The following is a 15304-nucleotide window of genomic DNA, read 5'->3' as shown; positions in this document are numbered from 1 at the left end:
CAGCTGAGCTGCGGTAGGGAGGCTGGCGCTGACCCGGTATGAACACTGCTAACCTCAGCTCTGCGGCTGTGGGCTGGTTCTGCAGCGAACACCCTGTTCCCTGCATGAATTCACAGCTCGTTTTAACCTGCGCAGCAGCGTCACCACGTCATTAGGACATAAACTACTTCCTCTTGTCAGGAGGCGAAAACCAGCAGAAACACTTCACAATAAATAACTGAGTGTTTGAGCAGCACAGGATCGGATCAGAATTATTTCTGAATTATATCATGTTAGTGTTTGGATGACAATAATCTGGGTCTGAATTTTTCTTTTTGTTGTTGTCCAGAAAACAGCTGGAGACAGATGCTTAAAGAAGCCATTAGCAGATTATATAGTGAATGGTGAATTTAGGTGGATTTATTTTTGTATTTTCTGTTGTGAAGTGAATTAGATTTTATGACAGATGACTAATGACAGATAATTTCTCCCAAGATGAAAAGTAAATGATAAAAATAACAAATTCTCAGTGTAAGATGCAGCTGGGAATTCAAATACATTTTTATTGGCAGTAAAAAATTTCAGTTTTGAGCAAAATTCAGTCAAAATCAGTAAAAAATTATTAAAAAAAAAATAGATGCAAGAACATTTTTAATTAATATCTTAAGAGACAAAATAATGAGAAACATTGCAGCCTTGAGTTATTTTCTCATTTCAGTTTACATCGTTTACATTTTCTTGCAGGAATTTGAATCTGATTTCCACAAATGTTGCAAACTATTTAAAAACATAAACACACTTAAAAACAAAAGAAAAGTTCAAACTAAACTGAAAAAGATCAAATTTATATGTTGATTTAATCTTTTTGACTTTGATTAGAAAGTTAGAAATACTGTCTTATCATTAGTATTTTTATTTTTGTAATTTTTAATTTATGGATTCAATTTTTGGGTTTCTTTAATAACAGTTCAGAAGCTGGTTCATGTGGATTTCCAACCCTCTCACGTCTTCACCACGTTTCCTGTAAACTGTCAAACTATCCAACAGTTAAAACTGAGTTGGATTGAGAACAAACTCTTCACATCATAAGTGTCTGTTATTTTCAGCCTCATGCTTCCAGCTCACTTCCTCTTTTTACTCATTAGTCATCAAATATTTCTGACTTCCTCAAACTGCTCCGTACGATTCTCACCACTGTGTGCTTTCTGTTTCAGAGAGTGTGGAGCTGAGACCTTCGTCAACTTCGCTTCGTTTGAAAGAGACGGGAAACTTCCTTACAACTGGTAGGTCTCCACCCCCCCGCCCTCCCCTCCCCCTCTGTTTGATTGCTCTTCTTTGAATCACTATGAAATGTGTAAACGACAAGTAGAAATGATAGAATCACTTCACGGCCCTGAGACCTGAGTGGATGTTTTATCAGATTTGGAGACGTCAGTAATCACACGTCCTCAGTTTGGATGTCAACACCCTGGAAAGCCCCAACCAGAGGCAGATTATCGGCCCAGCAGGGGTGAGGAGGCAGATTAGAGATTTGAACATGTAGCTACAGATTTTAGCTCATCTGTGGTGCTTTAAGCAGCGTAAGACAACGATGAAGATGAAGACGATGATGAGTTCAGGCCCCACCCCCCCACCCCCGCCTGCTTTGTTTGGACCAGCTGAAATTGGATGTTTGTTGATGATGAAGCTCAGGATTTCCCTTGATCTCAGATTAAAGGGAGAAAATTTGAGTCAATTGTGTGAAATTCTACAAAACAAGAAAGAAAAGAAAAAGAAAGACGATTCTCAGTCGTTCTTTAAACTCTTTTAAAGGAAGAGTTGAAAACGCCTCTTCCGCCCGATGATGATGTGGCTGATGGATCAGATTCAGTCCCACACATGTGACTCATGACAACCACTCAGATTAATATAACAGCTGAAAGACGGTCAGTTAAGGCAGAACCTCGGCTTCCATCTGCTGTTGTATTTGACTCCCATTACTAAATGCACATGTCCATCAGAGTGTCTCTTCTCAGTGTGACGGTGGTGGTGTTTCTGCTTTGACTGTGCATGTCAGCTGACCAGCAGAGGACAGCTCACGTCTCCACTGATGCAGATCTGTAGAAAACAAAGTTCTTTCCACAACAACAACAACAACAAAATTATTTCAATCTAAAAATTTCAGGTATTAAAACATAAATATGACCCCTGTGTTTATTATTTAATATTGATGCACAGACTTCACTTAGAGAAAGAAGCGTGAGCTGCAGCGTGAACAGCGTTGTATAGGTTATGTACAGTATGATATAGTGTGAAGCTCTAGTGACACTTGTTGTTTTGATGCCATCAAATATTGATCAGAGGAACATACGTGTTCAGGATGAGATTGATGATTATATTTGTATTTTTACTATTTTGGATGTACCTCCTGAAGAAGAGCAAACCATCAGTGTGTTTGTCAGTGTGGTGTTCCTCAGGGCTCGATCCTAGATCCTCTTCTTTTCTTTATTTACATGGTGAAGCAGACGTGTCCTCACTTTTCATTAGTGTGCAGAGGAGAATTACGGTATAAAACATATCATATGACTTAAACACACACTCCACAATTTCTCTTGTTCCCATAATTCCATACTTTTGTATAATTTAGTTTGTTAATCCCAAAATTGATGTTGTTCAGTTTGTACATTGTAATATTTTATGAATCACAGTCACTTTGAGACAGGTTGTTTCCTTAATTTTGCTGCATTTGTGAACATTTTCAAAACAAAGGTCATGTGTCATTTTAAAATGTTTCAGTACATGTGTTGGTAAAGTCCCTGATTTTCAGTAGTAAAAAAAAAAAAAAATCCTGTTTCGAGATACAGAGACATGTTGTTTTTCTATTAAAACCTTTGTTGATATTTTAATATTGAGTAAATGCAGACAGAACTTTGTTTAAATAAAATGTAGAGTGAAAATGTTGATTTAAATCCGGAGCTAAAAGAGCGAGTTAATGAATCTGATCAGATGTTTGACTCTAAAATCTAAAGACAGTTTGTGGTAAAAGCACAGACACTTTTCAGTCTGGACCAAACAGCACAACTCGATCTGCATCAGTGGGGTCACGACCCGACAACACTAATGTTAATGAGATCATCAGGTTCGTTAAGGTGACCGTCACGTGGTTTGACGTCCCCACCGAGTGACAGACTGTGGACTGTTTATACACGACGAGGGTCCCGGCTGAGTGTTGTATTGTGGGTGACGGGCTGGGAGGACACAGTGATGTCACAGACTCAGGCTGGAGGTTGTTTAAATGAGACAGAGCGGTCATTGATGTCCGGCAGCAAACAGAGACTCATGTTGTCTTCCAGAGAGACAACGGGACACTTTCTGAGCGGCTGCATGAAGCATTAACTCTGTGTTCAGCACTAATGTGAAGCTCTGACGCTCTGTGCCTCTTTACTAATGAAGCACCATGTTCTGTCCCCAACCTGTCGCCCCCTGGTGTCTGTTCTTCTTCATTTGTTTCTTGTTTGTATTTTTATTTGACCCCCCTTCAGGCGAAGAAGCCTCTTTGCCTTCCTTACCCTACTGCCATCCTGCCTTTGGACTGACTATCTTTTGGCTTTTTATATTAATCCTTGGTAAGTAGCATTCGCTGGCCAAAAACACTGCACTTCAGGGGCATGTCCTAACAGAGCCACAGCCCACAGTATTGATCAGAGACATGGTTCGATCAGGTGACCTCAATGATCATATCTGGGTCCACAATTCAAACATAAGTCTGGTGTTATTCTAGATTTCTCTTTTCAACAAATCCCATGAAAAACCAACATGTTTCCTGATGGTGTTCCTCAAGGTTCATCCCTGGGCCTCCTTCTTTTCTCCATTTCTGTGTTTCCACTTCATATGGATCTTGTTTATATGTTTTGTGTTAATTTTATGCAGATGACATGCAATCATTAAAAAAAAAAAAAATATATATATATATATATATATATGTATATAAGCATCAACAATATAATTATAAACTATAAATTGTCAAATCTGGTTGCTCCCATTTGGAAATTAGGTTAAATGTTTTATGGTTTTACGAGAACAAGTGTCGCTTACCTGGGGAAAAGATGGCAACAGGTACACTATGGGAAAAAGGCGAGCCGGCGGAAGCAGTGTGATGCTTTGGGGAAAGTTCTGCTGGGAAACCTTGGGTCATGCCGTTCATGTGGATGTTACTTTGACACGTACCACACACCTAAACATTGATGCAGACCGAGTAAACTCCATGGAAACGGTGTTCCCTAACGGCCATGGCCTCTTTCAGCAGGACAATGCTCCCGCCACATTACAACAATGCTTCAGGAATAGTTTGAGGAACGACAAGTTCAAGGTGTTGACTTCCAGATTCCCCAGATCTCAGTCCAGTCAAGCATCTGTGGGATGTGCTGGACCAACAAGTCAGATCCATGGAGGCTCCACCTCGGAACCTCCAGGACGTAAAGGACCTGCTGCTCAAATCACGGTGCCAGATTCCACAGCTCACCTTCAGAGGTCTATGGAGTCCAGGCCTCGACAGGTCACAGCTGTTTTGGCATCAAAAGGGGAATCTACACAATATTAGGCAGTTGGTCATAATGTTATGGCTGACCGATATATATATATATATATATATATATTATTCTCACAGAAATCTTAATGGCACAAGTGTCATTTGATTTTACTTAATTAAGAGAACATTTTATGTTCTTTGAGTCTAAATCAAAATGTATTAATGTTTATATTGATGTTGTCAGACTGAAAACTACAATCTGATCTCTGACATTTCAGGTTATTAAAGTTTCTGTGAGGAGAAAAGATACTTGCTTTGTCCACAGATAAAATATTAGGAGCCAGATTAAAAGTTTATATATTATCTTATTCATATTTGTCAGTAAATAACAATATGGGCCCTAAAGTTGATCCTGAACACCAGATTTAAAGAGGAGCTCTGTTTATTCTTACGTAAGTTAAAAATGTCTCACCGAGCTCAAACTCATCATTTTATTTGGGTCTAAATCAAAAACAATGTGTTAATGGTGATGTAGATCATTGGTCATGGGTTTGGAGAGTGTGGTTTTCAACAAGGTTCAATGTTCGAGCCCCTTTTCTTTTATTTGAACAATTAAATGGGATTGCAGCAGGACGGTGTGTGTGTTAATGAGGAAACTGGTTTTAATAGTTTGGAAGTCAGTGTCTCAGAGGAATCAGATTAATCTTTAAATCACACCGTGCTCGTGAGCAGGAGACACTTAGTGTTGGTTTGAGTATGAACATGGGATTTGTTGACGAGGACGAAACGGGAGAATAAAACCAGACTTCTACTTTAACACTTGAAATCAAGATGAATCTGAAGTTCAGTTTGAATCTCAGGCGAAACAGGAAGTCAGCTGATGATTGTTCTGACATGATGAATGCTGTGTCTGTGGTCGAACACTCAACGTCTCACTGAGTGTGTTTCTACTAACATGTTGGATGTAGCATGATGCTAACTGTAGATGCTAACTATGGCTTTGCTCCATGTATGGTGTCTGCATGATGTCTGTCTTTTACTTTTGTCTTGTTTGGGTTTTCAGTGTAGCATCAGTGTTTACAGTAGTTCTGCCTGTAGAGTAGTTATTGTGTGTTACTGTGTTAGACTGTAGATCTTCTACTGCATGTTTCCAGTTAGAGGTTTAAATCTCCACATTTCCTCCTAGTTCATTTAGTTCAGTTAAACATTTCAAAACTGAGCTTTGAGGAAACGTGGATCATTTAATTCCAAAAAAGGATTTGACTGGAATGTGAAAATAGAAGTATGAAGTGATAAAATAGTGTAAATGTGGAAACACTGCATGTTTAATGTCTTTGTATAAAACAGGAAACAATTTTAGATGAAAGGAGAATTTCTGAGCATGATGTTTTTATTCTTTACATTTCATTGTGGTTTCTGTCAGTTTCTGGGCTCAGACCGATGAATGAGTTAAACACCGGCCTTTATGGAAGTTTACAACTGACAATATTTTAATGGAATCTTTTTAAGTTGAAATTTGTTTTTCCATTTGTGTGCTCTTATATGACAACAAAGGTTAAAATTAATTTTAAAAAAAAGTTTATTTTCATGTTTGAAAATTAAAGTTTACAACTTAATCCTGCCGACACATAAACAAACACAAGTTTGTTGTTTTCATTTTCAAACAATTTGAAACATTAGCAGGAAAATAAAATTTCAAACTCAATTTTGAAGTATGGAATTTGAATTATGATCAAATTTTGTCTTATGTGTAATGAAACAAAATTAAATTAAATTAAAAAAAATGTTAAAGTAAAATTTTATGAAAATGACCACGAATAGATTAATTTCCATTGTTGTGAAGAAATATTTTCTTTCATATATTATCAATAGAAAGTGTGTACATATATATGATCAAAGTGATCAAATTAAAAGATTAAATGCAAAAGCCTAAATTGAAATGTGTAAAAAGAGATGACGATATAATGTTTTTGTTTTTTCATTTCACTCCCTCTCTTTTGTGATTTTTACTCGTGATTTAACATAAATCTCCATAAAAGTTAAAACATTATTCAAATTTAAAAACAAAAGTTTGTATTTTAAATATTTGAATTAAATTAATTATAAATGTAGATTAATATAATTTACATTAACTGGAATGTAAAAGTATAACATCATTAATATACATACAGTAATCGGCACACAAATGGAAATCAAAATTTTAATATGATTAAATTATTTCATTTTAATATTGTCAGCCATAGACTTGTTTACACATTAATGAATCAGATCTGAAAATATGAAATAATTCAAATTTCTGGTCACATTGTTTGTTTATGGAGCCTAATTATTATAAAACTAAAGTAGATTAATAATTTTTATACTTTTCACTGTATTTAGAATTAATTAAGAAAATTCAGAATGTTTGAGAAATGCTGATGACAACATTTTACTGATTCTGAAATCAGTAAAATTCATCAAGATATAATTTCTTTATGGTGAGCGAAGGCTTTAAACTCCGTCATCGGTCGAGCTGGTGTCTGCACAGAGGAGATGAATTGCTGAGTAAGATCGACGTCTTACTGTTCTTTGTAATTTAGTCTTAATGAAGTTACTGATGGATGATGCAGGAAAATTTACATGTCTGTATTTTATAGGAGCAAGACAGCTTTAAAGAAACGGAAGCTAACAAGGTAACAAGACTAAATAACAACACGTGGCTTTCAGTCTGTGGGCTTCATCATTCGGTGTTTTTTATTATTTGTTTGTTTATTTATTTTGTGTATTGGTGTGTATCTCTCTGCATGTGCGCTGCCATCGCACTAATACCAGAAAACACAGAACATCAGTTTAATCCAGCAGCTTAAAGTGAAACTGAGTTCGAACCTCCAGAGGCTGAAGGAGGAAACATGGAAACATGACCGACAGATGTGTCAGTGATAAATGTAATCCCTCCGTACATTACAGTCCTCATCAGAAAGGTTAAAGTTGAGACATGAACATACCTTTATCGTTCTGTGACGTCTCCTGAATTAACATTTCTAACATTTCTCTTTGTTTCAGACTCGTTCTCAGTTTATTCAGTCTGTGAATTTAAAGGGTTAAAACAACAGAAAGGTCACGAGGTCGTTAAAACCTAAAATGTTCCTCTGTGAAAAACAACATGATGAAGATCATGTTGTTTGAATTTTAACCCCTCGTCATATTTATATTATATTTGTGTTTTCAGTCCGGTGCAGCTCGACGACTTCGACGCCTACTTCAAAGAAATGAGCAAAGACTCCGCCTACAAGTTCTCTCTGCAGTTTGAGGTGAGTTCAGTCAACATCTGGACCTCAACATCTGGATCTGAACATATATATATATATGTGTGTGTGTGTGTGTGTGTGTGTTTTGTTTTGTTGTTTTCACGGCTCTTTTTGTTTCAGTAAATAAAGTCGTGAGTTTTCAGATGAGAAAATGCCATTTCGATTTCTATGATTATTCAAATTAACGACTTCTTTAAGATGTTTTAACACAAAAGCAGCTGCTGGTTAATCTCATTATTATATTATTATATTTATTATTATTATTATTCACGTTTTTCAGGAGCTGAAGAGCGTCGGCCTTGATCTTTCCCATGATGCAGCTGACCTGCCCGTCAACAGACCCAAGAACAGATACACCAACATCCTCCCCTGTGAGTTCACTTCCTGTCAGCGGTCGCCACGCCAACATTCACATTAATATTTAATCACATGACAGGATGAATGTTGACATGATGTTTGATGATGATGATGATGAAACATGGAGTGACGTAGAGAAATCTTCCTCTTCTCTGTAGACGACTTCAGTCGAGTGAAGCTGATCTCGATGCACAACGATGAAGGTTCAGACTACATCAACGCCAACTACATACCTGTGAGTTAATCATGTAGATATATAATATATAGATATAGTCCACGTTAATGATATAGATATGTAATATATAGATATAGTCCACAGTACTGATATAGATATATAATATACAGATACAGTCCATGTTAATGATATAGATATATAATATATAGATATAGTCCATGTTAATCATGTAGATATATAATATATAGATATAATCCATGATAATGATTTTACGATTTTTTCACGATAATAAAATTTGAATCCAAAGTCAACGTGTTAAAATAAATGTACATTTATAAATCTTAAATGTAAAATACATGCTGTTCTGACAGTATCACTGATGTAACACTGTGACATTAACACTGTGTTTCTGTGTTTGACACTCAGGGATACAAACATGCTAAAGAGTACATCGCCACTCAGGGTCCTCTGCCCGAGACCCGTAATGATTTCTGGAGGATGGTTCTGCAGCAGAAGTCTCCCATCATCGTCATGCTCACTCAGTGTAACGAGCGACGGAGGGTGAGTCTCACTCTGTCACAAACACATTATTACAGTCACTTTCTAATTACACTAATGACTCCAACATTAATATTACTGTTGTTAAGAAATATATCATTGTATCCAAGAACACAGACGTGACAGTGACTTTACACTGAAACTGTAAAGTGATCCAGAACATTTTCAAACTCATTATTCTCATTATTATTATTAAATGTTTTTGAATCTGAGTTTCTCAGTTTGTTGTGGATGTTCGGTTCTCAGGTGAAGTGCGATCACTACTGGCCGTTCACAGACGAGCCGGTGATGTACGGAGAGATCAGTGTGGAGATGCTCTCTGAGTCCGAGGCTCCAGAGTGGACCATCAGGAAGTTCAGACTGGGATATGTGAGTTTACCGCCCTGAGGCCCGGGGCCAGGGGCCGGGGCCGGGGGCCGGGGGCCGGGGCCGGGGCCGGGGGCAGGGGCCGGGGGCAGGGGGCCGGGGCAGGGGCCGGGGCCGGGGCCCGGGGGCCGGGGGCAGGTGCCAGGGGCCGGGGCCGGGGCAGGGGCCGGGGCCCGGGGCCGGGGCCGGGGGCCGTCAGGGGGTCGTCTCTAAAACACGGCTGAAGCCGCAGTTCCTCTGGTGGCCACTAGATGCTGCCACCAGTTGATTTTGATTAATAATCATCTTTTTTATCTTAATTATGAGAAAAAAATATCTGAAGTTATTTCTATCTAATCTCCAAATCAACTCAATACATAATCAATAATCAATGCTTTATTTGGCTTCCTGTCAGTTTTCTTTCTGTCAGTCAATAAACACACTTTAAACTCTTAAATAAAACGTCTGTGTCGCCCCCTGCAGGCCGACGAGACTCAGGACGTCCTCCACCTGAACTACACCTCGTGGCCGGATCACGGCGTCCCAACGGTCAACGCCATCGAGAGCATCCTGCAGTTCGTCCACATCGTCCGTCAGCAGGCCAACAGGACCAAAGACCCCATCGTAGTCCACTGCAGGTCAGCACCGGGTCTCTGGAGACCGGGTCTCTGGAGACCGGGTCTCTGGAGACCGGCTCAGAGCCACATCAGTACCAAGAGTTTGAAAACATCTGGATTAGACGGTTTATAATCAGTTTATTAATTCAGTTGTTCACACTTAATAAATCAGAAATAAACAATTATAAACAGGTTATAACACAGTTATAACAGTGTGTGTGTGCGTGCGTGCGTGCGTGCGTGCGTGCGTGCGTGCGTGCTGCAGACTGTAGTTTTTAATGAGCAGTGTTCAGTGTTTGACTTCAGGAGAGACGCTGAGTCACGCAGCAGGAAGTCAGATCTCACTCTGACAGTGATGTAATGTCCGTGATGTCACTCGCCCTCCTCCTGTTGTTATGGTGATCTCTGTTGTTATGGTGATCTCTGTCTGTCCTCCTCAGTGCTGGAGTGGGCAGGACCGGGACCTTCATCGCTCTGGATCGTCTCATGCAGCACATCAGAGAGCACGAGTTCGCCGATATCCTGGGGATGGTGTCAGAGATGAGGTCACACCGTCTGTCCATGGTCCAGACCGAGGTGAGGACACACGGGTCAATGTCCTGTCTGTCACATATATATATATATATATATATATATATATATATTATATATATATATATATATATATATATATACACAGTATATGTGTGTGTGTGGTCCAGTCTGGATTCTGAGGGAGTCAGAGTTCATTAACTCCTGTGTCTCAGTGTTTGCTTGATTTTTATTCTGTTCTATTATTATTTTCCAGGTTGTTGCTCTGAGTCTTTGTGGTTGACTCTCGTCTCTTTGTGTTTTGTGTCTCTTTGTAGCAGCTGGTTGAAGCGTTCAGCAGCTGAACTGCAGCCTTTAGTTTAAATGTGGATGAAGACGTCCGTCTTCAAGCTGTTTGTTCTTCTTCTGTGCAGGAGCAGTACGTGTTCATCCACCAGTGCGTCCTGTTGATGTGGCAGAAGAAGAAGCAGCAGTCCATCACCTCTGATGTCATCTACGAGAACGCCAGCAAGACATAATGATGAGAGTCCTCCAGACGTGAGTCACAGCATCATCATCATCAGCTTCATCAGGGCAGAATGAAGTTCATTTGGTCTGAAACACTCGACAGTTTCTACAGTTAAAGAGAAATTAGCATTATAAAGACCAATAAACAGATGTTCTTCCAGATGTTATGATCCACCTTCACCCTCCCTCTTCCTCGTCTTGCAGGCTGTGAACACGCCCGACCTCCTGTGCTTCAGGCATCCATTCTCTGCAGAAGAAGATTCGCTTCATCATCAGTATCAAAAATAAAACAAACATCTCAACGACGCCAGAGGAAAAAATGGATCCAGTTTTTTGTTTGAATTAGTGTTAAAGCTCGGGGGACGGAGTTCTGCCTTAAGGAGCCTTCACTGACTGACCGACATGTTCGACCACGACCCGCCCTCTGAACTGGACTGACTCACGTCAACGTGGGGCGGGGGGAGCGTTTACCGGCTCCGTCTGCTGATTGGACGTCTGCGCTGTGTCCGTCCTCGTTCAGATGACGAGTGGGTGGAGCTGAGTCAGCAGTTTCTCATTTTATTTATGTTTTTAATCTCAGGAGTCGCTGAAAAACCAGCAAGCACATCGGCCTCTTCCTCCTCCTCCTCCTCCTCCTCCTCATTGGTTAGTCTGTGTGTTCACCTCCTGCAGCTGCAGCCGTCCTGGTTGTAGATACAACGTCACACACTGCCAACACACAAACACTGGACTGAAACATGTCGACGATTAAACTCCAACAGCGCTAACATGCTAACGAGCTGCCAGGACCGCTGCACAGGAAACACTCACTGAATCAACCCAGCAGGCGTTCGACAGAAGGTCGAGTTTGGACCAACGATGAGCACAAAGTTTAAAGTCTCCACATGCTGACGCTGCTTTTTAATTTGTGAATTATTTGCTGTTTTTTAATCAAACACTAAAAACGACTAAAAATGTTTTGGAGGAACTTCCTGTTTCAGTCCAGGGTGAAGACGCCAACACTGACAAAAAATATCTTGGAGGTGAAATCACCTTTTAGTTTGAACTTGCTGAAAGTTTCAGATTTAAAGCAGCAGAAGAAGAAAACTTTGTCCTGGTTTCTCTGAACGCATCGACACGTTTTTATTTGGTCGAATCAACGTCGAACACGTGAATGTTTGCTGGTCTGCACAAAACTAAAGGGCACAAAACAGTGGAGGGGAACGGACGCCTTTCTGTGGAGCGCCGCCGTCCCGCCATCAGAGGCCAGTTTAGAGACTGTGGTCGTAGAGCTGTAGTTTGTATTTGCACTGAGGACTCGGAGCTGCCGACTGAAGAAGGGAAGAGTTTCTGTTCAGACGCGTCGCTCCACGTCCGTCCTCTGCTCTGATGAAGGACGAGAGGTTTGTGAACAATCAGCAGAGAAATGATCGTATCTGACGTCGCTCACCTGGAGACGGTGAACTGCCAAAACCACTAAGACGTGACATCAACACCTGAGATCAGGTTTCCCGCTCTGATTCTGAAGGCGGGAAATGACAGAAACATATCTACTCATCATCTCTGGAGCCGTTCAGGGGCCCAGACATCATTTCTGTTCTCAGTCAAAATATCAACATGTAAACACTTAATATCAATTTAATAAAACTCTGTCAAACACACAGAAAACAAAACGTTTACATTTTCACTTTGAGACACATTCACTGATTTTGTTGCAGCGCCCTCATTTTTTTATTTTTTGTTATGATCAAAAATTTGTTTCCACAGCAAAAATATTTAATCCTCAGACACTATTCTAAACTTCAAATTTAATATTTCTCTACACTTTTCAGGTAATTTCTGAAAGTGAATGGTGAAAGTAACAAATTGGTTTATTTCCCACATTATACAGCTGAATTGATTTTAAATAAAAATCTATCAATTTATTTAGACACACACATATCATTTCATTCACAATATTTGAAATAATTCCCCAAATACCAATAAAGTGACCATAAAATTCATGTTCAAACTTTATTTATATAGTTTGTCCTACATTTACATTGGAAATGAAAATTTTAATATTGAGCCCAAATTTGCTTTTACAAAATTTGGGCTAATCATCAGTCCCACTGTTTCTAATCTGTAATGTGTTAAATGCAACAACACGGTTGTGGCATCAGAAATATTCAAATCTGTGACCTTAACATTTTTATAATGCTGCTACATTTAGGTCATAAACCCAAAATGTGTTATTGCACTGCTAACTAAATTATTTTTATCTCCTATATTTTGTGAATTAATCTTCCAAAAGAATCTATATTGAAATATGTCGTAGTGACCTCAGAAATGATGTAATAAACACCAGATTGTGATATTGATTTTGATGCAGAGCCTGTAAATGAGAGTCTGGGTGTGATTCTCTCACATTGTTGGACAGTTAATGAAATTTTTGGGCGTCGTAACAGAATCAGTGAGTGTGATATTAAAAATAAACAGAAACATATTAGAGTTTACACTGGGTTTTTCTGGGGCCCCTAGTGGCCCCTGGTTTGATCCCGGCTCGGGTCAGCTCTCCACGTCTGTCTTGAACTCACGACTTCTGTACAGAAACTAGTCGTGAAGCCGTTCGTCTGCTCGTTCATCATATCAGAGTTATTAACGATGATTTGTCATTTTCCATCTTTCTACTGAAGATTTGACTGAAGGCCAAAAGAAAACTCACATCTGTCACTTCCTGTTGACTGTAGAGAATGTCTACTGAACAGACGAGTGGTCGACCTTTAACCTTTTACACTCCATTCAGGATGTACAGGGTGTCGTCAAAATAAGAGCACAGCACAACACCGTTCCCTTCAGTCCAATATAAAATACATTTTCCTACATTTATGGTGTTTGTTTTAAATGCACATTATAAATAAACTTGATTTGATTGATTTAAACAGATAAGATTTAGTTCTGACACCAGCGTTTACTCAGCACCTCAGTAAACGCTGTTAGACTTTTCTGTAGAAATAGTTTTACTTTGGAAATACAGTTTCCTACAAAAACTATTTTGTTTTAGTCAAATTTTGATAAAGTTTTGCTTTAATTGACTAATTTCTCCAATAGATCAGTGTTTAATAAAATACAGTATTAAATTGTATAATACTATTAGTACATTAAATTAAGATTTTAAGAAATACATTCATACAATTATAATTTTAATCTCAAAATTTGATATAACATCCCCAATTATTAAAATATTGTATTACACCCCTCAAAGTTTTTATAAATGCACATTTTTTTATCAAACTCTCCAACTTAATTCTAATTTTAAAAAACTGGTTTGGAACCCAAAGTAGTAAAATTTTAATAAAAGAAAAAGCTGTTTCGTTATTTTGACGACACCTTGTTTGTAATTTGTAGAAAATTTTAATTAACGAATGTTTGTAAAGAAGTCGTCTGACACGTCAGTGTTGACCTGTGAAATGATTCGTCCTTGTTGCCTTGCGGTTCAAACACCTGAAGTCTGTACCTGTTCTCTGTCTCGGACCCTCAGAGGTTCGGTACTTTGGTCGCCACTCGATCTGAACTAGGTTTCATTTCACTATTAGATATCAAATGTACTGTACATACTACTACTGCTTAACTATTCTGTTTCTACTCGTCATTACAAAGTAATTCTTGTGGAAATGTTGCTTTAGAGGTTTGTTTTTTAAAAGTTGTTGTATATGTGAATCATCATTACCTGAGCCAGAAGCTTCGTTCTCTCATCACTACAATGGTTCGGGTTCTCGGGGCGTCAGCGTCGACGTGAACGGACAAACACGTGTTTGGAGAACTTGTCTGTGGCCGGAGAAACACTCTTTGGTTCAACTGTCACAAGAAAAAAGAAAAAAAGAGAATAAAAACTGACAGACGACCTGCAGACAATGTCCTGACGCTCAGCACTGTACACTCTTCTACAATTCTTTCTCTTGCTTAGTGTGTGTCCAGTCAAACTTGTACGTCATTGGTGCCATTCTTGTGCATTGTGTCACTTAAAATTTGAGGGATGATCCTGAACTCGGATCATCATCACAGAGTTTTAATGTGTGTGTGTTGGAACAAAATAAAATGTTGCAGTTACACGTGTCGCCTTTTACTTTCTATCTACAAGCTCTTAAAGGAATTGTTCTACGACTGAGGAAACATCACAGCTTTTTTCATTTTGATTTGACTGGGATTCAATCCTAGAACCTTGGATTATGGCAACAAAATTCATGGTAAAGTAAGTAAAAAATGTCATAAACACGCCATAGTAAAGTAAGGCATAAAAGTCATAGTACACTGTAGCCTGTAAGACTAATATAACAGTTGTGACAGCTAACCGTAAGGCATAAAAAGTCCTAACAAGGTCATAGTATAGTAAGGCATGACAAGTCATAAAAAAAGTAATAGTGTAGTAAGGTATAAAAAGTCATGAAAACGTCATTGTATAGTAAGGCATAAAGGGTCATTA

General features: G+C 38.9%; 1 protein-coding gene across 4 annotated transcripts in view; it reads left to right on the top strand.

Moving 5' to 3' along the window:
• ptpro (protein tyrosine phosphatase receptor type O) overlaps window positions 1-14931 on the top strand; it is a 53913-nt gene extending 38982 nt beyond the window's left edge. The window contains exons 17-28 of one of the 4 annotated variants that reach the window (XM_056367458.1): window positions 1194-1262; window positions 3501-3584; window positions 7123-7158; window positions 7695-7776; window positions 8054-8144; window positions 8289-8365; window positions 8732-8866; window positions 9110-9232; window positions 9692-9846; window positions 10266-10401; window positions 10770-10893; window positions 11068-14931. In XM_056367458.1, coding sequence (XP_056223433.1) covers window positions 1194-1262; window positions 3501-3584; window positions 7123-7158; window positions 7695-7776; window positions 8054-8144; window positions 8289-8365; window positions 8732-8866; window positions 9110-9232; window positions 9692-9846; window positions 10266-10401; window positions 10770-10874 — 1093 coding nt within the window. In that variant the 3' untranslated portion in view covers window positions 10875-10893; window positions 11068-14931. The remainder of the gene's footprint in view (window positions 1-1193; window positions 1263-3500; window positions 3585-7122; window positions 7159-7694; window positions 7777-8053; window positions 8145-8288; window positions 8366-8731; window positions 8867-9109; window positions 9233-9691; window positions 9847-10265; window positions 10402-10769; window positions 10894-11067) is intronic. The other 3 variants (XM_056367460.1, XM_056367459.1, XM_056367461.1) reach the window with 3 other exon arrangements.
• Window positions 14932-15304: the final 373 nt, after the last annotated feature.

This window comes from Seriola aureovittata, chromosome 22 (assembly GCF_021018895.1).
Source record: "Seriola aureovittata isolate HTS-2021-v1 ecotype China chromosome 22, ASM2101889v1, whole genome shotgun sequence".
Lineage (NCBI taxonomy): Eukaryota > Metazoa > Chordata > Actinopteri > Carangiformes > Carangidae > Seriola > Seriola aureovittata.
Note: the sequence above shows the minus strand (reverse complement) of the source record. Positions and strands in the feature narration are given on the sequence as shown.